Genomic DNA, 20298 nt, shown 5'->3' with positions numbered 1-20298 from the left:
CACAGTTTGTTACAGTGATTCACACCAAGAGAAGCTCTAGTTAAACTGGTCTGAGTGACACACTGGAAGAAGAGGGTGTGCTCTCCGTGTGGTGTCACATGAAGCTGTGGGTTACACCAGTTCAGATTGTGAGAACTGTCCGTCGCCTGTGGTGAACTTCATTTCGTTAAACTCGAGCAGTTGCTGTTCGGTAGGCCTCATGGTGCACGCTCAACTGACCCGATGTATTTTTAAGACTGTTTGTAGTAAATAATCAAATTTTTTTTTTCATAACACAGCTTGATTTTTTTCGTTCGTGAATCCTGTTGCCTTCTCATTTCATGTATTTTTTGTTTTCCTGCTCAAACATCTCTGTAAAACTTCAATAAAACGCCTGACGAAGAAACTTGACTGAGCTTCATTACTTGAGCTGAAAAACATCCTGCAATTATAGGTTTCTTGGTAACATTCAATAGTCGTCCAAAACGGCCTAAAACGTGGCAGATCTGGTCTTGGTTCTTCAACACTTCCTCGTTTCCAGTGGAAGGGGGAAAAGAGCTTGGTTTTTTTCTTCAAAAATAGTCTAATCTCAGCTGTTCTGTAGCCTTCTAATCATCTTTTCTTTTTTAATTCATATTGAAGTTTAATGTGCTTGTATAGACAGTAAATTTACAACATTTACAAAGAAATAAAATGCTTTGTTTGGTATCAAGCAATGCCACAATATATTTTTTTTTTTTCGAAGAAAAGAAAATACTTCCCAAAACTTTATTTTTTTTAAGAAAGAGGGAAAAGAAAAACAGCGGGGAAGAGGGACGAGGATAAAGGAGAAAAAAAACAAAAAAGCAGACAAAATACATATCAATCACCTGTTGAGAAAGAAAGGGAGAGAAAACAAGCAGAAGAGCAACATAATAAACAACATCATGATCTATGGGAATATAACAGTAAATATTAAACATTATGCAGCACGTAAGATCGATGGCGCACAGTGTGCTTTGAGGTAGGAGCCAAAAAGGGTGTAGTTTGAGTGTGAGCACCCGTGTGTACACCTGTGAGCATGAACGCGCTTGTAATGATCTGCTAGAGGGTGTGGGGGGCCACAGCCCCGTCCTCCAGGGCATGAAGCAGGTATGGAGGAGATCAAGACTCCAGACATCCAGAGGCCCCCAGAACACAAGAGACCAAGGAAGAAAAAGCCGCGCCACTATCCCAGAAAGAGCTGAGGAGAGTCCCAGATGAGGGGTCACCCAGCAGCCGCGGAGCAGAAGCCAGGGGGAGTTGCAGTGACGTGTCCGTGAGCTCCGCCGGCAGGCCCAGGCTCCAGGCCCCGACAAGCAGCCATCAAGGAGTGAGCCGGTGTGTACCTGGACGCCCATCTCCGGACACAAAGAACCACCAACGCACTGATGTCTGAGGGCATCTGCCACTGGCAGGGGAAGTGGAGGGGGGAGATAGACCTCCATACCTTAGAGGGCCTGAGATGTCCCCAGAGAGGTGGCGTCTGATACCCAACCTGACATATAGACACAGACATACAGGCACACACAGATACAAACATCCATTCCCACCCTCATGCTCTCATATGCACTTACTCCACACTCACCCAACGTGGAGACAGACATAAAGAGACGCTGTACACACGATCACACTCCCCAAGTGTACTCTAAGCCCCGGGTCTAGGTACCCTTGCCCCTGGAGGGGGAAACTGCACCCAGACCCAGGTGGTGTTACCCTTTTCCCTGCGGTGGGGAGAGGCAGACCGCCCCGACTCCGCAGCAGCAGGGAGGCCCCACACTCCAGACCCCAATCGGACAGCCAACTCCTCCTCCCAGACCCCCCGCTCCAACAGGCCGCAGAGAACGGGGGTGTGAGGACTCCAAACCTCCCTCCACCCGCTCATTGTAGTGTTGATGCATGTGTGTTCTAAGGTGCATTTAAAACCCAGGAGGGCATGGAGCTACCTGCCAGAGAGCAGCAGGTAAGCGCATGGTCCCTCCTGCTAGCCCTCAATGTCTACGTGTATTTAAAATTGAGAGGTGGGCAACGACGCCAGGGGTGAGGTGTACCCCCTGATGGTCTTGTGGATTCCGTGTAGCGTGCCCACCCCCAAGGTCCTATATGTATGTGTTATGAAAGTCTGAGTAACGTGAATGTCTAAGTTGTGGGATAAAATTGAGGCACAGGCAGCCAGAAGGGGACAGAGGGGGGGGTAGCCTCCCCTGCACCCTGGTGACACACCTTTACCCCAAGGCCCTGCATGTGTGGGTGATTGTGGTGGAGCGGGAAGAGGGAGGCAGCTGGAGATGGGGAGAGAAGGAAGGGCGGGGCAAGTGACCCCCTCCCTGGGGCCAGCTCCCCCCGCTGACCCCAGTAGGCACCCCCATACTCTGCAACCCACCAGGGAAAGGGGGCCCAGGCCCATCCAGACCGGGGTCCAGTTCAGCAGCGCCGCCCGGCCCCACAGAGCCCGGGACAGTCCACCCAACCCCACCACAGAGAAAACTGCACCCACCCCGTCATCCACTCATCTTCCAGACTACACAAGACAATAGACGCCCAGGCTGAGATCTTCCTCCACCTCTCCTGTATCTCCCCCTCCTGCAGAGTGAGTTCCTGAAGAGAGGAGACCTCCTGCAAGATGTAACAGCCTCCCCCACCTGTTGAAGAGCCCCCCAGGTGGCTCGATGCACTGGCGGCACCCTCCGCCAGGGCTGGGCCCCCCTTACACCCTCATGCCTGGTGTGACATAAGAAAATAAATTAAACTTTTCTGTAGAGGAAAACTCATTTGAGAAGGACTTCACAATCTTACACTCAGATCTGAAGAAACACTTATGTTCTGGGACTAGCCTTAACCCGTGTCTGGGAGCTCAGGCACCTTAGATGAGGCCTAACCTGACGGTAACACCTGCAGTTAGCTCAGTCCAAACATTACCACAGATTCACTGAGAGTAAAGTGTTCAGATCAACAGAGAAGACAGTAAACTCACAATCTGGTTGGAATAAATTTATTTGATCTGTCTGTAAACAAGGTGATAAATCAATTTATGGCATTTCTTGGTTTTATGCATATGAAATCAAATGCATTAAAGAGACTGTATCCCAGATGTAAGAAGAAAAAATAAAAATAAAAAAAAAGTGGTGAGGAAAGAAAATGAATAGACCGGCAAACAGGACTTTAAACAATTTTTTTTCCTTTTTTTTTTTTTTAATGAGTACACATATCCCACAAGGCCTAAACAGTGGAGCTGAAGCTAGAAAAATAAAGAAAAAAAAAAGTGCCAATGAAATGACCCCTTCATGGACAGTGGGTAACAATCCGTTTTACAACAGCAACAGATCTCTCTACGTTATGGCACAGGATACACAGGTTCTGCAGTTAAAGTTTCGACAACACAGCCATGAGCGTCTTTGTTCCAACTAATCCCATCTCCCATTAAGAGTCATTTCTACTGTTATTTTTTATTCCCCCCACTTGGACGTTGTTAGCAGTGCTGAGCGTGGACAGGCTGATTCCCCAGAGCTCAACTGACTAGAGAAAAGGCAATTTATTCCACAGTATTATAGTTGTCAACACAGCATGGGGCTGCTGAAATGCAGTTGTGTTTCTTCTAAGAGGAAAAACAAAACCTAATGATCATTTTCTTCATAAACTCCCACCCTTACCTCCACTGATACTTCACTTTTTTTTTTTTTTTTAACTTTAGTATTACTGTCTGGTTAGTGTTTCCTTCATCAGAAAGAATAAAAAGCAGCCATCCTTCACATGATTTAGAGCGAGTGTACAAATACCCGACCTTCAACTATACTTGGTCCTATATAAAGAAAAAGAAATTCAAACTGGATACACTCCAGAAGGTTATATGCTGGGATGTCTACTGTCCAAAAAAAAGAAAGAAAGAAAAAGGCAGCCTTTAAAAAGAAAACAAAAAGAAATTAAAGAATATACATTACAGGAGCTGGCAAACAAAAGTATTAAGTGCCTGAGCCGTTGTTATTGTGGAATGTCCGTGGGTTGTCATTTTTCGTGTAATAGGGGAGGGCTGCTATGCCAGGAGGAGAGTCCCACACCACCACCACATTTGGAAGGACAGAGGTGATCACAAAAGTCCTCAGTTGGATCCCTTCTTACAATCTACTGTGGGCTCGAGATGATCTACAGGGAGTGGAGAGGGGCTGATCTCGCCAGGATCAAATAGTGATGCCCCAGAGCATCCTTGCATTTTTTGTTCGTTTTAAAAAACAAAACAAAACAGACTAACGGGTGATATCTGACGGGATGGGAGCCGGAGTGGCGAGTAGTGTTTGAAGACTGCCCAGTGAGGTTTAGTGTTTACTTGATTTGAAAAGGAAAGGGAGGAGCAGGGAGGGAGGAAGTGAAAATTTGGCAAGAGGGACTTTCAAAGATTGGGGTGGATGTGTAGTGGTGGATCAGAGAGGGGAGCGACGGTGGTCCAAGATGCACGCAGTCTCCCCACCAGGACGTGGAGGGGTGGGTGGGGGCAACGACAGAGGAAGACGTGACGAGCTTTAGTGCTCCAAAGGCATCGGCTGCTCGGGGAGGGAGTGTGTGTGTGATTAAGTGATGGGCACTAATGTGGACGAAAAATAATAAAAGAATAAGCTTCAAATTAACCACTAAAGCCTTAACTGTGAGTGTTCAGCGAGAATTTTTTTTTTTGCTGGTCTTTAAGTACAAATTTGTCATGACATCCTGTTAGCAACATGCTCATCTTTGCTATGGATCAACTGAAGAGTGCTTAGAGGGGTATTAAAGAGTACACAGAGCAAGTGCTTTGGGGGGGGGGGGGATGAGGGGGTTGGGGTAATGACAAAAAAAAAAAAAAAAAAAAAAAAAAAAAACCCACACAGCAAAGACAGATAACAAATGGGGAGAAGAGAAGGGAGAAAAACAAAAACTACAAACTAGGACTGGAAGTAGTGTGAAATGCAACAGGGTGGTAAGGGTGAGCTGCTAGGTAGCTGGGTACAGGCTGCTTTAGTATCCGGACTTCCTCAGGTACTCAGACATCTGAAATGCTTTCTTGTTGAGCTGCCCTCCATGGACACCTTCCTTCCCCATGACAATAACCAATGCTGGAGTACACAAAGGAAAAGAAACAAAATAAAATGAACAGGCATGTTGATTGCAGGGCTGGAAAAAGAATAACACTCAATGCCATCTCGGCCAAATATGGGGACAGAGCTCGAACCCTGTGCCGTTTAGAAATGCTCCTGGGGTTGTTTAAACGGGACCGTTCGGGGACGCGGGGGAAAACATGGGCTCAACATTAGATGGAACAGATTTTTTTTTGCTTTGTTTTTCCCCCCCAAAATTTTATGCTTTTTTTTTTTTAATTTTCCTTTGTTTTGTTTTTTTTTATTTGTTTTTTTTAACCCTACACCGCATAAGCTACATCAAAACTAAACTAAAACCCTGAATCCCTCAAGTATTTTGCCATCGAGTATGCCTTCTTATTCAATCCGCCTCCATGGACCCCTTCTTTGCCCATTACCAAGACCAAGACTGAAAGAAAAGAGACAGAGAAGGGACATTTAGAGAAGGTGCGGAGATCACACAATGAAAAGAAGAAGAGCACAGAGCTAAAGCGGCAAAGGCAGACGAGACGGCTACAAAAGGAAGACAATGGCACAGAAAGCAGAGCGGTGCCTTCAACTCTGAAGGCTGTGCAGAGCTCCAACATTCATTTTCTTATTGGTGCTGCTGGTGGCGACAGGTCACGTTACAGTTAGGAAGACAGTAAGTGCAACAGGAAAATAAACGTGAAGGATGCATGCAAAGCCTTGTCGTCAGATCTGTGATGCCCAAACAAGCAGAGACACAGAGCTGGAGTTAGCACAGAGTCCAGTGCAATAGCAAACTGCCACAAAGACTCAATGTATCGTTTATTATTTTATAAACTATTAAGAGGACACTGCTCTCCCAGCATGCTGTGGTTTAACATGAGCTAAAAGCCAGATCAAGGCTTTACTACACTTTAAACTGCTAAACGTAGACCACAGAACTCTGAAACTAGTCCAAAGTCCCTTTACAGTGATGAACAAATTCAATGCAGAGAGGCTGAAGTTTATCTAGTCAGTGTTTTAGCCACTGGTGGGAGTCAGTCTTTGTTTACCAGGTCAAATGGCTGCAAGAGTAGCTTCTATGTCCATTTTAGTTACATGAGTAAAATATCCAAATAATACCTGCTGTTTGGCCAAGAGGGTGGGGCACAAAGCCTAGCATTTCATGGCTGTTTCTGCTCCTATCAGTCTGTTTAATGTGTCATTATGCGCCATGACAGCAGCAAAGAACAAGAAAGTGAAGTTAGGAACTATTAACCATCACTAATGCAGCAGCATGCTTGGCATACCTCTCCTCAATACATGTGTTTAAAAAAAAAAAAAAAAAAAAACACCCTCATGTGCCTCAAGTACTAGGACAGAGTGGAAGCGAGTGGGAAAAACAGGTGGTGAATTTGAAAGGGGGGGGGGGGGGTGTTAAACCAGAAAGGAGGAAGATGCATGCATTCCAGAAAGGATTTCCCAGAAATCCTGATCCCAAAAGTGAGCCCAGAAACTGATGATGCAGTCTGTTTGCTAGAGTACCTTGTGGCATGAACTGGGCAGGACAGGACATCGGGGCCCACACAGGCAACATGAAAACTGACAACTCTCAGGCAAGTCCTTAAAGACTCAACTTCAGCTTACTGAAATATTATCAAGGTTGTGACCCATGACAAGAAATACATTTTAAAAAGCCTTTAATTTAACCTACTGATGGTCACATTTAAGACTGAAGCTTAACAATTTATCTACTTTATAACCATTTCCACAAAGAAATGATACCCTTTAATTGTTCCGATTCTTGGCAGCTGTAAGAAGTTCTGAATAAACTGGAGGCAAAATTATTAAATTCACATATCAAAAAAAAGGTAAACATACAGACACTTTACTAAACCATAACTGATTATGATTTTCTCATTTGTAAGCTGCTTAGTCTTAAAGTGTTAAAGGTAAACCATACCAATTAAACTGCAATATAACTCTAGCGGGGAAATAAACTCACTCTTGGATAATAGTCATAGCAATAATCTCTGAATATGAACTTCCTGAGCTCAAACAACCTGAATATGCATTTCTACATGGAAGCAACTGCGGCCTGTTATCGACCGTCACTGAAAGTAATATCCAGACATTTTACACCCATCTGTCATATATTGAGGAAAGGTGCAGTCAACATCTACCCCACATGCTTGCACAAGACAATAATATCGTTTTAAAAGCAAAAATAAACAGCTAAACTAAAATGGTAAAACTCAAAGCAGGTTACTGTGTAACTACTCAAGATTTATGCTGCTAACAGCAGTATACCTGATGCTTACCTTTGGCTGCTCTGCCTACAGAAACATTGTATGTGGGCTCTCCTCCTTGACTCTTTGTTCGGATGTCCATTGTCCAGTCGTTGTCAATTTGGAGGCTGTCTCTGATTACGGAGCACTTTTTATTGCCCAGGGTCAGCCCACTGGTGAAGAATCCCTCTCGGTCCTTTCCTACTAACACATCAATTTCTTCAGGCTAGGAGGAAGCACAGAGATCAGGAGGTCAGGTACATCGTCGTTAAGATCAATGCAGAATATTGCTTATGTGGAGACACTTGAGGGTTTCTCCACAAACACAAGTATTGCTCCATAATGTGGGTGCTGTGAAGCCTCGAGATTGAGCAAGAGCCACACACACACACACCAAATTATTTGGCTGTTGGCTGCATTGTCCAGTGTTAATCTGTTGTCTTCGATCAAATTTTGGCAGTTTTAAAAATTGGTGCAAGATGATGCTGATCAAGAGCTGAAAGACGCTCATTACAGGGAAGTTACTCATTTCCTGTGTTTCCCTGGCACAAGAAGATCAGCCAAACTTCTTTTACACATCAGCACCAGCCCAGATTTCACAACTGCTCCATCCTCAAGTTTAATTGCCCAGCCTCCTCTCAGCTCAGAATCTGCTGTCCCTCCACAACAAAAACATCATTGCTTAATATATAAATTGAGAAACATACTGAAATAATTTGGAATTTATTGTAGTAAAATAGTTCTAATGATAAATGCCCAACTCTAGTCTGTGAAAGCCTTGTGCCCAGAGCTTGCATTCATGTTTAACCTGCAGCTTTTAAATTACAAGAGGGTAGAATTAGTATTTATTGCCACTACTGCACAACATTCAACTATGACTGAATTTATGCACAAGATGTCCAGAGCTGGCTGGACTGTCGTGTAATGATTTCCCTTAATCTATATATAGTTAATGGGGGTTTCAACATCTAACAGGATGTATATCCTAAACTAATCTGTACATCTTACGAGTTTGTTCTGCACCAGGACCCATTTAAGGCGCCAACATAAAAATGTATTTTACAGAAGACCTCCAGGCTAAATTTGCATTATCATGAAGTATTTGGTTTGACGGATTACTCTGCAAGAGGCCCAAAATATACCTATGGGATATTTTAATTAATATGGTTTACAATTCAGTCATTAAAATGTATGAGGTCATAGTTTCCATCTTTGACAGATTGCCCTTTCCCCCCTCAACCCCAGTCAACAAATTTCAAACCACACTGTATTATTGATGTTTCTCTTTAAAAGATTAAGTCTTGTTGAAAAGTGCCCCCCCCCCCCCCTTTTTTTTTTTTAAGTGTGTAATGGTTTTTATTAGTCATCTTAGCACAGAGGGCAGTATTTAGACTGATAAAGAGGACCATCCAGCCCAGGGCAGATGAAAGCACGTGGTCTGTTTCAAGGAGTCTCCTTTATGCTACCGGTGGAGAAGTCCTGAAATCTCGACCATACCGCAATGACGAAAACGTTAAGCTGCTAATATTTCACTTTTGGGGACAACTTATTTGTTTTCTTTGAAACTCAGTACAGTAAAAAATATATATATATATACATATATATACACACACATTTTCTTTCTCAAACTACTTTATTTGGAGCGAACTGCAGAACAAAAGGCGTTGCCCCTTGAGTCCAGAAGTGCAGAGTCATGGCACACCGTCAGGAAGGGAAAACGGCAAACTCAAAGCACGTCGTAAGATAACGATAGCATGGCGGCTACCTACAAGCCCAGGCCAGGGTTGCTAATTTGGTCACTTCAACCGGGAATGAAAAGCCGCCATCCCCACATGAAAACGACTTCAGATCCCCTGAAAACCTTCTGTATTCATTAAAAGGAGATTCCTTTTACCAAATGCAACCACCGGGCATGCTGGTTGACAGCCGGTAAAAGCAAGCTTCTTTTACACGCTAAAAAGTCCATTAAGGAAACTGCTGTATTTCAAAAGGAAAACGCTGCCGTTCCATAGCTCCGAGTGGGCACTCCCAGTTAACCTCAGATAACGAAACCACAGTCCCCGCCACATGAGCGGGGTTTTTTATTTTATAATAGCCAGCTAGAACTGCTAAATCTTCGTTATATTCACGTTGGAACCGGAGGAGTCCCGATTAAAAACGTAGATGACTGGCAAAATAAATTTAACGGACAAAATGGAGGATGAAGGAAAACCCCGAATGTGTCTGTTAAACAAGTTAGCTTTACTTTCAGTCGACTGAGTTTTATTTGTTGTAAAATAGGAGCATCCGACGCATGCTGTCCATAACACGGGGTGGCATGCTAATGAGAAAAAACCGAGATCCGAGCCCAGACGTCTCGGTTAGCTCCCATGGACAAAAATGAATAAGAAACTGGGAGCGTGTCCGCCATCTTGGAAAAATGATGGGCGGTAGCGGTGGAGAGATTCACAGAAGCCGAATAGGAAAATTGAAAAGGACCAACGGAACGCCAGCACGTAAGGAATGCGTGCGAGCGCCGCCAACCCTGCGCCGTTAGCGTTAGCTAGTAATGACTGAGGATGATGGTGGTGGGGAGGGAGATGACCGGCCCGATTTGAGCTAACCGTGTCGTTCGCTAATCACTGGTAACACTGACTTAGTCTGCATGGAAAAGCTTATGGTAGCCGAAACTACTAAGCAGTTTTTAAACATGCGAATGACTAATTCAGGATACAATAGTTTTATAGGACTGCCGTTTAATTTTCTTATATTACTGTAGCTTTTCCAATGCGGCTAGTTACTGTTAGCAGCCAAGTTAGCCGCTTTAGCTCGAGTTCGCGGCAACGATGATCTCTAGCTTGAGCGCTTCGGTGCTGCACAGTTATTTTAAAAGGGAAAATGGCTTAAGCGTTAAGATAGTAGACGTACAATAAAAGCGGGAAAAGAAAGGTGGGAATTGCAGGCGACAGGTTGAAAAGCAACGGCGCACACATGCCAGTGGATCCTATGTGTGACCACCGGATACCATGTGTACCCACACTGCTTCGCTTATCCCCCATTCAACAAGGCCTGGCATGCAGACAAACGTATAAGCGACATGCAAAAATGTGCATTATGCTCATACACAACTAGGAATACCGACGTACAGCACATACGTACCGTTATGTTGGCAAAGGTACCGCCGACAAAAGATGCCCAGACATATTTGGCGTCCGCATACCCAACAATGGCCGCGTCCTGGCAGCTGCCATCGGCCATCAGGTTGTCCACGTAGCTTTGCCAGGACATGTTTGTGAAATTAGTTTTAAGGTGAAAAAAGTAAGCTAAGTCACGATCGCCTCTTGAACGACGAAGAAACTGTGAGAAAGCTGTATTTATCGGTGGTTACACGGGCCTCCAGCAAGCAAAAACCCCCCCGGCACCGTTACGTCCCGGCTTTCTTCTGGTCTAGGCAACGAAGAGGAGCCGCTGCAACCGGACAGGCGCTTGGGTGTAGTCCTGACTAAATCACTCCGCCCGAGTCGTTGTTCGTCTCTCCTCCCATTGTATAATATAGGAAGCGGCGGAGGAATATCATGCTTTATCGCGACAGCAATAAGGAAAACGGTATTTTTCTCAAGTGCATTAATAAAGATTTAGCCAATCTTCCAGATTTTTTAAGGCCTTAAACTTGATTAAAAAACAAGTTTACATTTGCAAAGGAGAATTTTAATGGTTTAAGGCTCATGTAAAGCTTAGACTTCAGTAAGTTAAAGTTTAAAAAGGCATTTTGTTTTTACACAGTTTATTTTTTTCACTTTATATTGATCATTTAAGACACGCTGGCACCCATCTCTTTATTTAAACACTGAATTAGAGTTTTTTGTTAATATTAAAAATTACATTAAAAGTTTTATAGTTCTTGATTTAACATTCCAGTGATGGCTACGCAGTCCAGTTAAGCATCTGAGAAAATTCTTCCTGGACTCTGTTAACTACAATGGTCATTTGAGTTACTGTGTCATATACAGAATGACACCTGCCAGAAGAAGCACTCTCAAAAGATCACAGGTGAAAACAGAGAGAGGTAACTGAAAATTATTTCATTGTTTAAGCTCTCAGGATCATGAGAGAAAACCTGTTGTACCTGTTGGGTAGTGCATGTGTCAAACCTGTATCTTATAATCCCAAGAGAAAAATATGAATGTAATATAATGTGAGGCAGCCATCATTAGCACTGTGTCAAAGGGAAAAGTTTTTTTCCATATATGTGCCTAATGTTTACATGTTAAGCATGGTTTATGCTCGAGAATGCATTCCAGTGAATACGGAGCAATCATGTTTGTTTACTTTTTTATGGGAGTTGCTCATAATTTTATTCTGTGTTACTTCTCTAGAAGTGCTCTTACAGTGTGGCAGTATGACAGTTGTCACAAAGTATGTAAATTTAGGATTTTTATGGTGGCAGGCCTAAACTGTCCTTTAACCTTTTCCAAAACTATTTCTTTGTTGCAATTTCACTGTTTATTTGGTGTTGCTTTGCAAGTTTAGCTCAAAGAAAAGAAAAGAAAAGCCTCACAGCATCTCACACAATAACCGCACCCACTGAAAACAAAGGGGAAAAAAACCATAAATAAATAATAAACATAAAACAAGCTCGTTCTTTGGGAGGCAGTTGGAATAAAAGGAATAAACACAGCTGTGTTTTTTTAAGAGTTCAGAGTGCACATGTGTGCATCTGTCCAGCATGCTCTGATGACCACAAATATAGGGGTGATGAGGACGCTGAGCTTCTACAGGTGCAGCAGTTTGGTTAAGGACGCGCACCAGCCAGTCACACACCTACGGATGATGTCAGCCGTGCGTCAGATCTGTGACTACGAGGCTGCTGTGTTTTGTATTTCTATCTGTTTGTGTTTGCTCCATGGAAACCATTAATAATCAGGCCACTCTTGTGATCAGTGTTCTTAAATTAGAAGACTGCTCTGCTCCTCCTACTCTGGTGATATGTGTGTGATCTTCATTTAGGGAACCCTTCCCTGGGGTTTCTTCTTCTCTTCCAGCTCTACGCAAACTAGCTTAAACGTATGTGCTCAGGCACCTTGGGTGGCCACCTCTATTTGGCAGGTGTAGAAAAACAAACAGAGGTCAGCCAGCGTGTTCAGTGACAAAGAGTGAAAGGAGAAAGTGGCATTTGCCGCCCAGATTAACGTGACTCTCAGTGAAAAGACATGTGTTAGGAAGCTGGCGTGCCAAAAACTTCCCAGAGGGATTCAAGTGAAATGAACTGGGAACTTGGAACCATTGCAGGATTTGGATATCAAATTGAAAACACTAACTGGAGATAAATTGTTTAGACTCAAACTAATGTGAAAAAAGATTAAACAACTGTAGGTAAAATGGCTTTTCTTTACATTGTGGGCATTTTTTAAGTGTGCCATATACACAGGTTCCTCATTCTGAGTCTTTTCAGCACATGACAGTCTTATCTCTTTCTAGAAACATCTACTTAATCCTTGTTCTCTCTTTCTTCCTGCAGAAGAATGGGCGCGAAGAAAGTTATTAATTGACCAAGGTACAGGACTTGAGCAGGGCAGAATGACTTGTCAGTCAGGCCACACCCATATCCTCATCTCCCATTGGATGCCGACAGTTTCCATGGCCACCTCTGTTTTGCACTTCTGCTTGGGCAAAATAGTACCACTCACAACCACACCACTCAGCTTCCACATGAGTCATGGAGATACAGAAAAGAGCTTACTTGTTTGCCTTAGAAAAGGTTTGCTTTTTTGGACAAGAGCATTGTCATCATAGCTTGATATCGCCGCCCACCTCAGCCACCCCACTCCTTTTCCTTTTTGCAAATGTATGCATTCCTTATTTTTCAAGCATGACAGAACTTAAAGTTCTCAAGGATCAGTGTTTGTAATGGTATGAAAGTTTTTCATATGCTCTGATGAAGTGAATAAAAGCAGGATAAAGTTGCTGCAGTTTGTTTTTTGTCTCACTTTCTCACTGAAATGAATAGACTGGATTGGAGAAAAAAAAGTTTTCAGTGTTTTCTTGTAGTGTAGCGCACGCCCCGATTTCAACAAATGTGTTGTGGTATCCTGTTAAACAGGCTGTGTCGAGGCATTTTGAAAAAAGCAGGACATGTTCAGAGTACAAGGAAGCAAACATTGATATGATTATATGTGCACCAAATTGCACTGCACAGCCTTTTTGCATTTATTTATTTATTACCTGGACTTTGCATCACAAGGAAGTTCATCGTCAATAACCCCTGTCATGGGCTGCAAATGCAGGTTGAGGAAGAAGCCTTTAAAGAAATACGTTTTTATATTTGTGGAGTATTTCTTGATAAACTAATGGGACAAGACAAAAAAAACAACCTTTTTGGTTTAAAAAAAAAACAGGTCAAACATGTTCACTCCTGCTTTATAAAAAAAGGCAATTATGCTTTCAGACAATGTAGGGTTTTATCAGATGTTTTGCACACCTGTTCAACTGCCCCTTAATGCAAATATCTTATCGGCCAATCACAAGGCAGAACTCAGTGCATTTAGGCATGTAGACATGCAGCAGAAGACCACACCAGGTGCCGTTCCTGTCAGCTAAGAACAGGAAACTGAGCTTACACTTCTCAAAGGCTCTCCTGAATTAGACACCAGATGATTGGAAAAACTTCACCTGGTCTGCTCCAACATTCAGATGGCAGGGTCAGAATTTGGCGTAAAGGACATGAAAACGTGGCTCTATCCTGCCTTTTATCAAGCGGCGTTGTGTCAAGGTGTTGAGATATGTTCTGGGCACACTGTGGGCCCTTAAGTACCAGCTGAGTATCTTTTCAACACCACAATCTACCTGAATATTCCTATCGTGTTCATCCCTTTATTAGTACAGTGCACTCATCTTCTGACGGATGATGCACCATGTCACAAAGCTCAGATCATCTCAATGTGGTTTCTTGAACACAACAATGAGCTCACTGTACTCAAACAGCCTGAAGATATTGTAAAAGAAAAAAATGCTGTTCTCTCTGTATTTTTATTGAAGAAAATATCCATGAATTGCTCCACTGCATGTTTTCAAGGCAGCTCTATGGCACTGAAAGATAAATGATAACAAGGCTTCATAAGCAATGCTGAAGACAAAGTTAGAGAGGCAAGGCTAAGATAGTTTGGATATTTTTAGAGGAGGGATAGTAGATATATTGTACAAATGGTGTTGACTATGGAGATACCAGGCAGGAAGAAAAGTGTAAGGCCTGAGAGAAGATTCATGGATGTAGTGAAGGAGAACATGCAGAGGGTTGGTGTGGCAGAGGAGGATACTAGGGATAGGGTGAGATGGAGGCAGACGATCTGCTGTGTCGCCCTTTAAAGGGAGCAGCCAAAAGAAGAAGAAATGTATGAACAGTGACCACCAGCATGTTTACGATGCAAAGAGCCGAGTTATTTTTAATGTAACATTATAAATACTAGAGCAGGAGGGTTAGAAGTTACCAACCTTTAGTCCTGCACGGCAGAATCGGCAGGTAGCTCTGCTTTGTCTTGAGAAGCCTGAACTGCACTCATTTCAGGACCTTTTTTCACCACAATTTAACAAAATTATTTATTCATGACCCCCAGTTCAGTCTTTGTTTTGTGTAGCAGCAGGAAAAAAAGGACCTATTTTTGACTCATACATATGAAAGTAGTAGAGTCCATCTGTTAGTCGAACCTCGGATGCAGGAGGAACAGTGTGGTTTTCATCCTGGTTGTGGAACACTGGACCAGCTCCTTATTCCCTTGAGGATACCTGAGGATGCATCAGAGTTTGCCCAACCAGTCTACATGTGTTTTGTGGACTTGGAGAAGGCATTCAAACGTGTCCCCCTGAGTATCCTATGGGAGGTGCTTCAAGTATGGGGTGTCTGGCCCGTTGATACAGGCCATTCGATCCTTATATAACTGCTGCAGGAGCTACGGTCTGCATAGCCGGCAATAAGTTGGACTTGTTTCCAGTGGGTGATGGACTCCGCCAGGGTTGCTGTTTGTTACAGATTCTGTTCATAATTTTTATGGACAGAATTTCTAGGTATGGCCAAGTGGCAGAAGGCTTCCACTTGGGTGGTCTTAGAATCGCAGATGATGTGGTTCTGTTGGCTTCATCGGGTGAAGGACTCCAACTTGCACTAGATTCGTTCGCAGTCAAGTGTGAAGCAGTGGGAATGAGAATCAGCACCTCCAAATCTGAGGTCATGGTCCTCAGCTGGAAAAGGGTGGAGTGCCCACTCCGGGTCAGGAACGAGTTCCTTCCCCAAGTGGAGGAGTTTAAGTATCTCAGGGTCTTGTTCATGAGTGACGGGAGAAGAGTGGGACAGACAGTTTGGTGTTGTGGCTGCAGTGATGTAGATGTTGTACCTGTCTGTCATGGTGAAGAGAGAGCTAAATGTAAAAGCGAAGCTCTCAATTTACTGATCGATCTACGTACCCTCACTTATGGTCACGAGCTGTGAGTAGTGACCGAAAAAACGAGATTGTGGATACAAGTGGTGGAAATTAGATTTCTTTTGAAGCGTGGCTGGCCTCTCCCTTAGAGGTAGGGTGAGGCGTTTGGGCATGCGGGAGGGGCTCAGTGTAGGGCCGCTGCTCCTACATATTGAAAGGAGCCTGTTGAGCTAGTTCGGGCATCTGACAAGGATGGTTCCTGGGCGTCTCTTAGATGACCTGTTCTGAGCATGTCCCACTGGGAGGAGGCCCCAGGGCAGACCCAGGACAGGACTTGCTGGAGAGATTATATCTCTCAGCTCGCCTTGGAATGCTTTGGTGTTCCCCCAGAGGAAGCTGGAGGAGGTGGCCGGGGAGAAGGAGATCTGGGCTTCTCTGCTTAGGCTGCTCCCCCCGCAACCTGGCCCGGATAAGTAGAAGATGGATGGATGGGACATGAAATTTCTCAAAGGTTAAGATTAGTGCTGTCAGCGTTAATCTTGTTAAAGTGACATTAACTCCATAACTGCATTAACGTGGCAAATCTCCGATAGCGATAGGATCGCCCTGTGCATGGGGCTGCACGGCGTCAACGCGTTAGCGCGGTTAGCTTGTTAACGCATTAGCGCCGTGATTTGCGTTAACTCACTAATGGAGATTTGCTGCGTTAACACGGTTATGGCGTTAATGTCATTTTAACAATATTAACGCTGATAGCACTAGTTAAGATGTTTCAGAGTCACTGAATAAATCAGTGTTTTGGACAAAATTATTTCCCAAACTTTTTGTGCGCAATTCACACATTTTTAAAAATACAGTATGTTTGTCACTGGGTTGTTAAGCTGTAAAGAGTTATGCTGGGTGATTTAATGCTAAAGCGTGCTCTCTTTTGCATTTTTCCACACGCTCAGCAATGCGACTGCTTGTTTCATGAAACAAACCCCAACGTAACAACGTAACAGACATGGTTTAAAAAGGAAACTGTGCTTCTTTGTTTGTTTGTTTTTTAACTTGAATTCCTTCCTGGGGCAGCTTGGGTGCAGTGCATTAAATATTGAGCAGCAGCAGGTAGAGAAGATGGAGTGCTGGAGCAGCTCCTTTCCTAGAAAATGTCTCCTCTCTGCTCACCAGGTCCCGGCTGTCACAGACAATAGAAAATCAATAGCAGCCAAGACTGAGGAGGCGATGGATACTCACCAGTGGATGCACACATGCTCTCCATTTGAGAAAGCCCATGGACAGCTTTGACAGATGAGCCATCAGAAGCATTTTCATTGGTTCTTTAATAGATGCATGTGATGAATTTCCCTTCAAGAAATGTTTAAATATAAAGTATTTTTATCCAATAAGGTCAGGGCAGAGCTGGAGAATTAAAGTTTAAACATATTTATTGGTTAATTGAAATACAAAATTTCATGGCAACAGTAACATCTCCACACAGGTACCCACCCAGCTTGAGTGGACGTACACTGATCGTGACAGTAAGTGTGGACGGCACGCACACATGCAAATGGATTCTCAGCACACAAACGTTTTCTCATGTGAAGACACTTGTAAAATGTGGGCATGCAAATACGCGTGACCCGTATAGTCCACGACACACGCGATAGCTACCTTGTGTAAACCCACCCCCAGGACGATGATGTGGCCAGAAGGACTGGCCTGCAGAGGTTAGAGGAAAAGAAAAACCTGGAGAAAGTAGAGATGAACTTCTTTGATTTCCTATTTGTTCTTAGGAATGACGATAAAGATTCGATAGACTCTTCTTCATATTCCAGCACCCATATTTTAGTCTTCTTGAAATAAAAAGGTAATAAAAAGACAAAGGAATGAATCTGATTTTATTTGTATTTATAATCCATCATTTTTGAGTGAAGCAGCCTTTCAGCAGCACGCTACTGTAAACGCAGCTCTGCATTCACTGGTGCTTCTGTGGTATGATGTACGGACTGGATATAAAGCACCAGTGTTCTGCTCAGATGAATAGTCATGATTCATAGTGAAGGATGAAGAGAATCTGAATCTCATTGTGGAGGGTTATTTTCATCCTCGGATCATTTTTTGTTCTGTGTTAGCTTCTTATGACGATTGTAGCTCCTTGTTCATTTTAGTATTGTTTTGAAGACATCTTCAGTCGTACGCAGGTCGCACAGAGTGAAGCGCACTCATGAGCAGTCAGATAGATAAACATACCTGTGGCAGGTTTATGTGAAAATAAACTGATGTTATAGAAACTGAATTTTCGAAAGTGTAACATAAGTAAGAAATATCATTTCATATATGGCGACTTAGACATGCTGTAGGTCTTGGGATGTACAAAGGCATGCATGATGCTCCTCGCTCTGTTTCCTTCAAGTCAAACCTCTTGGCTCTTTCTGCCCTGCACTATGAAAAAGTCACCTGTTCCTTATCCAAACTTTGTGGCCGTGTCTTTGAATTTTCTCTCTGAGATTCTGTAGGTGGTGCTGTTATCTCTCTGTTTTACCTTCCTACTTGCTCAGATTGAAAATAGTGAGATTCTTGAGGGTTTTATTCACCAGTGGCACATTAGTGTTTTTGAAGACAGAATAGATCTTAATGTGAGGTAACTATGAAACATTATGAACACACAGATATCATTACCCACAGCGGTGTGCGCTGCACATCGAAACATGCTACTGCCATTGTAAAAGAGCAATGGGAAAGGGAATGATCTTCAAAGCCGATAAATGTGCAGTTTTTACAGCATCTTTGAAACAATCACAAAGACATATGTTTCTTTCTGTCAAAAAACAGAACAACACCAGCCGGTTTAAATTGGAGTTGTTATAATTTCTTTATTTTCTGTCAGATGAACAATGTTACGGTGGTGGATTTTGAATAATGAGCTCAGTGTGTGTGCAGGTGGGATGTAGTGTGGTTGTAAGGCCATGTGGTCAGCTCAGGCACAACATCTGTGTGTAAGGAGCAGATAATTAGAAGAAACTTGGCTTCATAAAAACCCAGTTTAAGGCAAATAAGCATCATCCTGAGACGAGCAGAAGAGGTCTATTTTGAAGATGGGAGCTCATTGACTGTCATTGTGTTGTTGTTGGTGTTGTTGGTGGAGAAGAAGCAGGTTCAAAACACTGCGAAACTCAAGTTGAGCTAAAAAAAACTCCAGTTGATGCACTTCAGAGCAGCTCCTGAGTGGCTTTTTTAGAAGACCGAAACCACAAGGTAAAATCCTAGAGAGCAAAACTGAGTCACCACTTGTGGATGTTTTGTTTGCGTTATTTTCATGCTCATTTGATTAACACAGCAGTAAACATTTATGCACAAATGCCTTCGGTCAGGTGGACACACTCCTGAAGGTGTCCATTTATGACAGCTTGGCTCCTGGTGAGCTGCTGGACTGACCTTTATTTATTCAATTAACTATAAAGCTCTGAGGACACATTTGCGACACCTGGTTAACCCTTTGAAAACCCCACCCACTGTCGTATATGAATACAGTTACACATATCTGCACGGTACCCACCCGCAAACCACTAGCCACCCACTCACCCACACAACTCACAGCCACAATGCAAGTCTTCTTAAAAGAGCAGCTGTCATTTGCAAGTCAAAAGAATAGTAAATGGGGTGCGTCACTGCAGCATATATCGCTTTGTGTGTATGTCTGTGCGTGTGAGTGAGTTCATTTGACACCAGTGATCTTTGATTTTACTCTGCTGGATCTTTTAATTGCTTTTTGATTTATGGAGCCATAATGTTGCACACTCGGACCAAGTAATAGGATTTAACAAGACCTCCATTTCCCTTCATCATCTGTGGGTTGTGGGCTATATGTGTGAGCAGCATTCTTCTTTGTTTTTTTAATTTAATTTTTCTTAATCCATTTAGTTATTTTTCTCTTTTTAAATCTGATTTATCCTTTGTTTTATTGATGTATTTTTTTTAATTTTATTATAATCTCTTAATAGCTTTTTTAAACCATCCCAGTTTATATATGAATAGATATTTAAATGCACACAGAGAAAGCGAGAGAGTGCTTTTACTGCCCAATGACGACACCTTGTGGTTGTAAGTGTTTATTGCAGCAGCCCAGGGGCGTCATGATGGCAGTCTGACACAGATGGTGCTGGAGAGCTGCTGGATGAGGGGAAATAAAAGACTTGGCATTGTCACCGCGAGAGGTCCTCGGGCAAGAGAGAAGACGAGTCCGAACAGGGAAGTTTATGTAGAATTACATCATAGCACTCTTCCAAATCGATGAAAGCTGGCAAGTAAGTACGGTGGGAAAAGTTGTTGAATAAGTTAAGCCAAAACTCTGTTGCTGTCCTCAGGTTTGTTTCGAGTATTAACAGATGACACAGACACACACATGCTGGCACTCGCCCGTGATTTACCCATATACCACCTTCTCATCTAAAGGCACAGGAACAGACTTCAACTGCTCAGGTCCTACAGCTTCACCACAGGTTTTCTGCAGGCTGTCTCTATAATGAGAGCTTTCTATGCTGTGTCACATTAAAATTTCAAAATGATTCATCTTTTGAAAATTCTGCAGGCATT

At 43.2% G+C, this 20298-nt stretch overlaps 2 protein-coding genes across 3 annotated transcripts in view; one reads left to right on the top strand and one right to left on the bottom strand.

Moving 5' to 3' along the window:
- Nucleotides 1-385, top strand: part of rnf13 (ring finger protein 13) — a 39819-nt gene extending 39434 nt beyond the window's left edge. Inside the window, exon 10 of the mRNA XM_026194234.1 lies at nucleotides 1-385. This exon is cut by the window's left edge and continues 889 nt beyond it. The gene's annotated coding sequence lies outside the window, so the exon portion shown is untranslated.
- Nucleotides 386-4820: 4435 nt separating this feature from the next.
- Nucleotides 4821-10857, bottom strand: LOC113006483 (profilin-2). 2 transcript variants are annotated; one of them, XM_026142477.1, is made up of 3 exons: nucleotides 10472-10851; nucleotides 7367-7559; nucleotides 4821-5078 (listed from the first exon to the last, which is right to left on the bottom strand). In XM_026142477.1, exons 1-3 carry the CDS (start codon nucleotides 10598-10600, stop codon nucleotides 4981-4983), a joined length of 420 nt encoding a protein of 139 aa, XP_025998262.1. In that variant the 5' UTR covers nucleotides 10601-10851; the 3' UTR covers nucleotides 4821-4980. The 2 variants fall into 2 exon arrangements, with proteins under 2 accessions (XP_025998262.1, XP_025998263.1); XM_026142478.1 differs by lacking the exon at nucleotides 4821-5078 and adding an exon at nucleotides 5369-5508 and having other exon boundaries at nucleotides 10472-10857.
- Between the last annotated feature and the right edge of the window lie 9441 nt (nucleotides 10858-20298).

This window comes from Astatotilapia calliptera, chromosome 15, assembly GCF_900246225.1.
Source record: "Astatotilapia calliptera chromosome 15, fAstCal1.2, whole genome shotgun sequence".
Taxonomy (NCBI): Eukaryota; Metazoa; Chordata; class Actinopteri; order Cichliformes; family Cichlidae; genus Astatotilapia; species Astatotilapia calliptera.
This window is presented reverse-complemented; position numbering and strand designations above follow the sequence as displayed.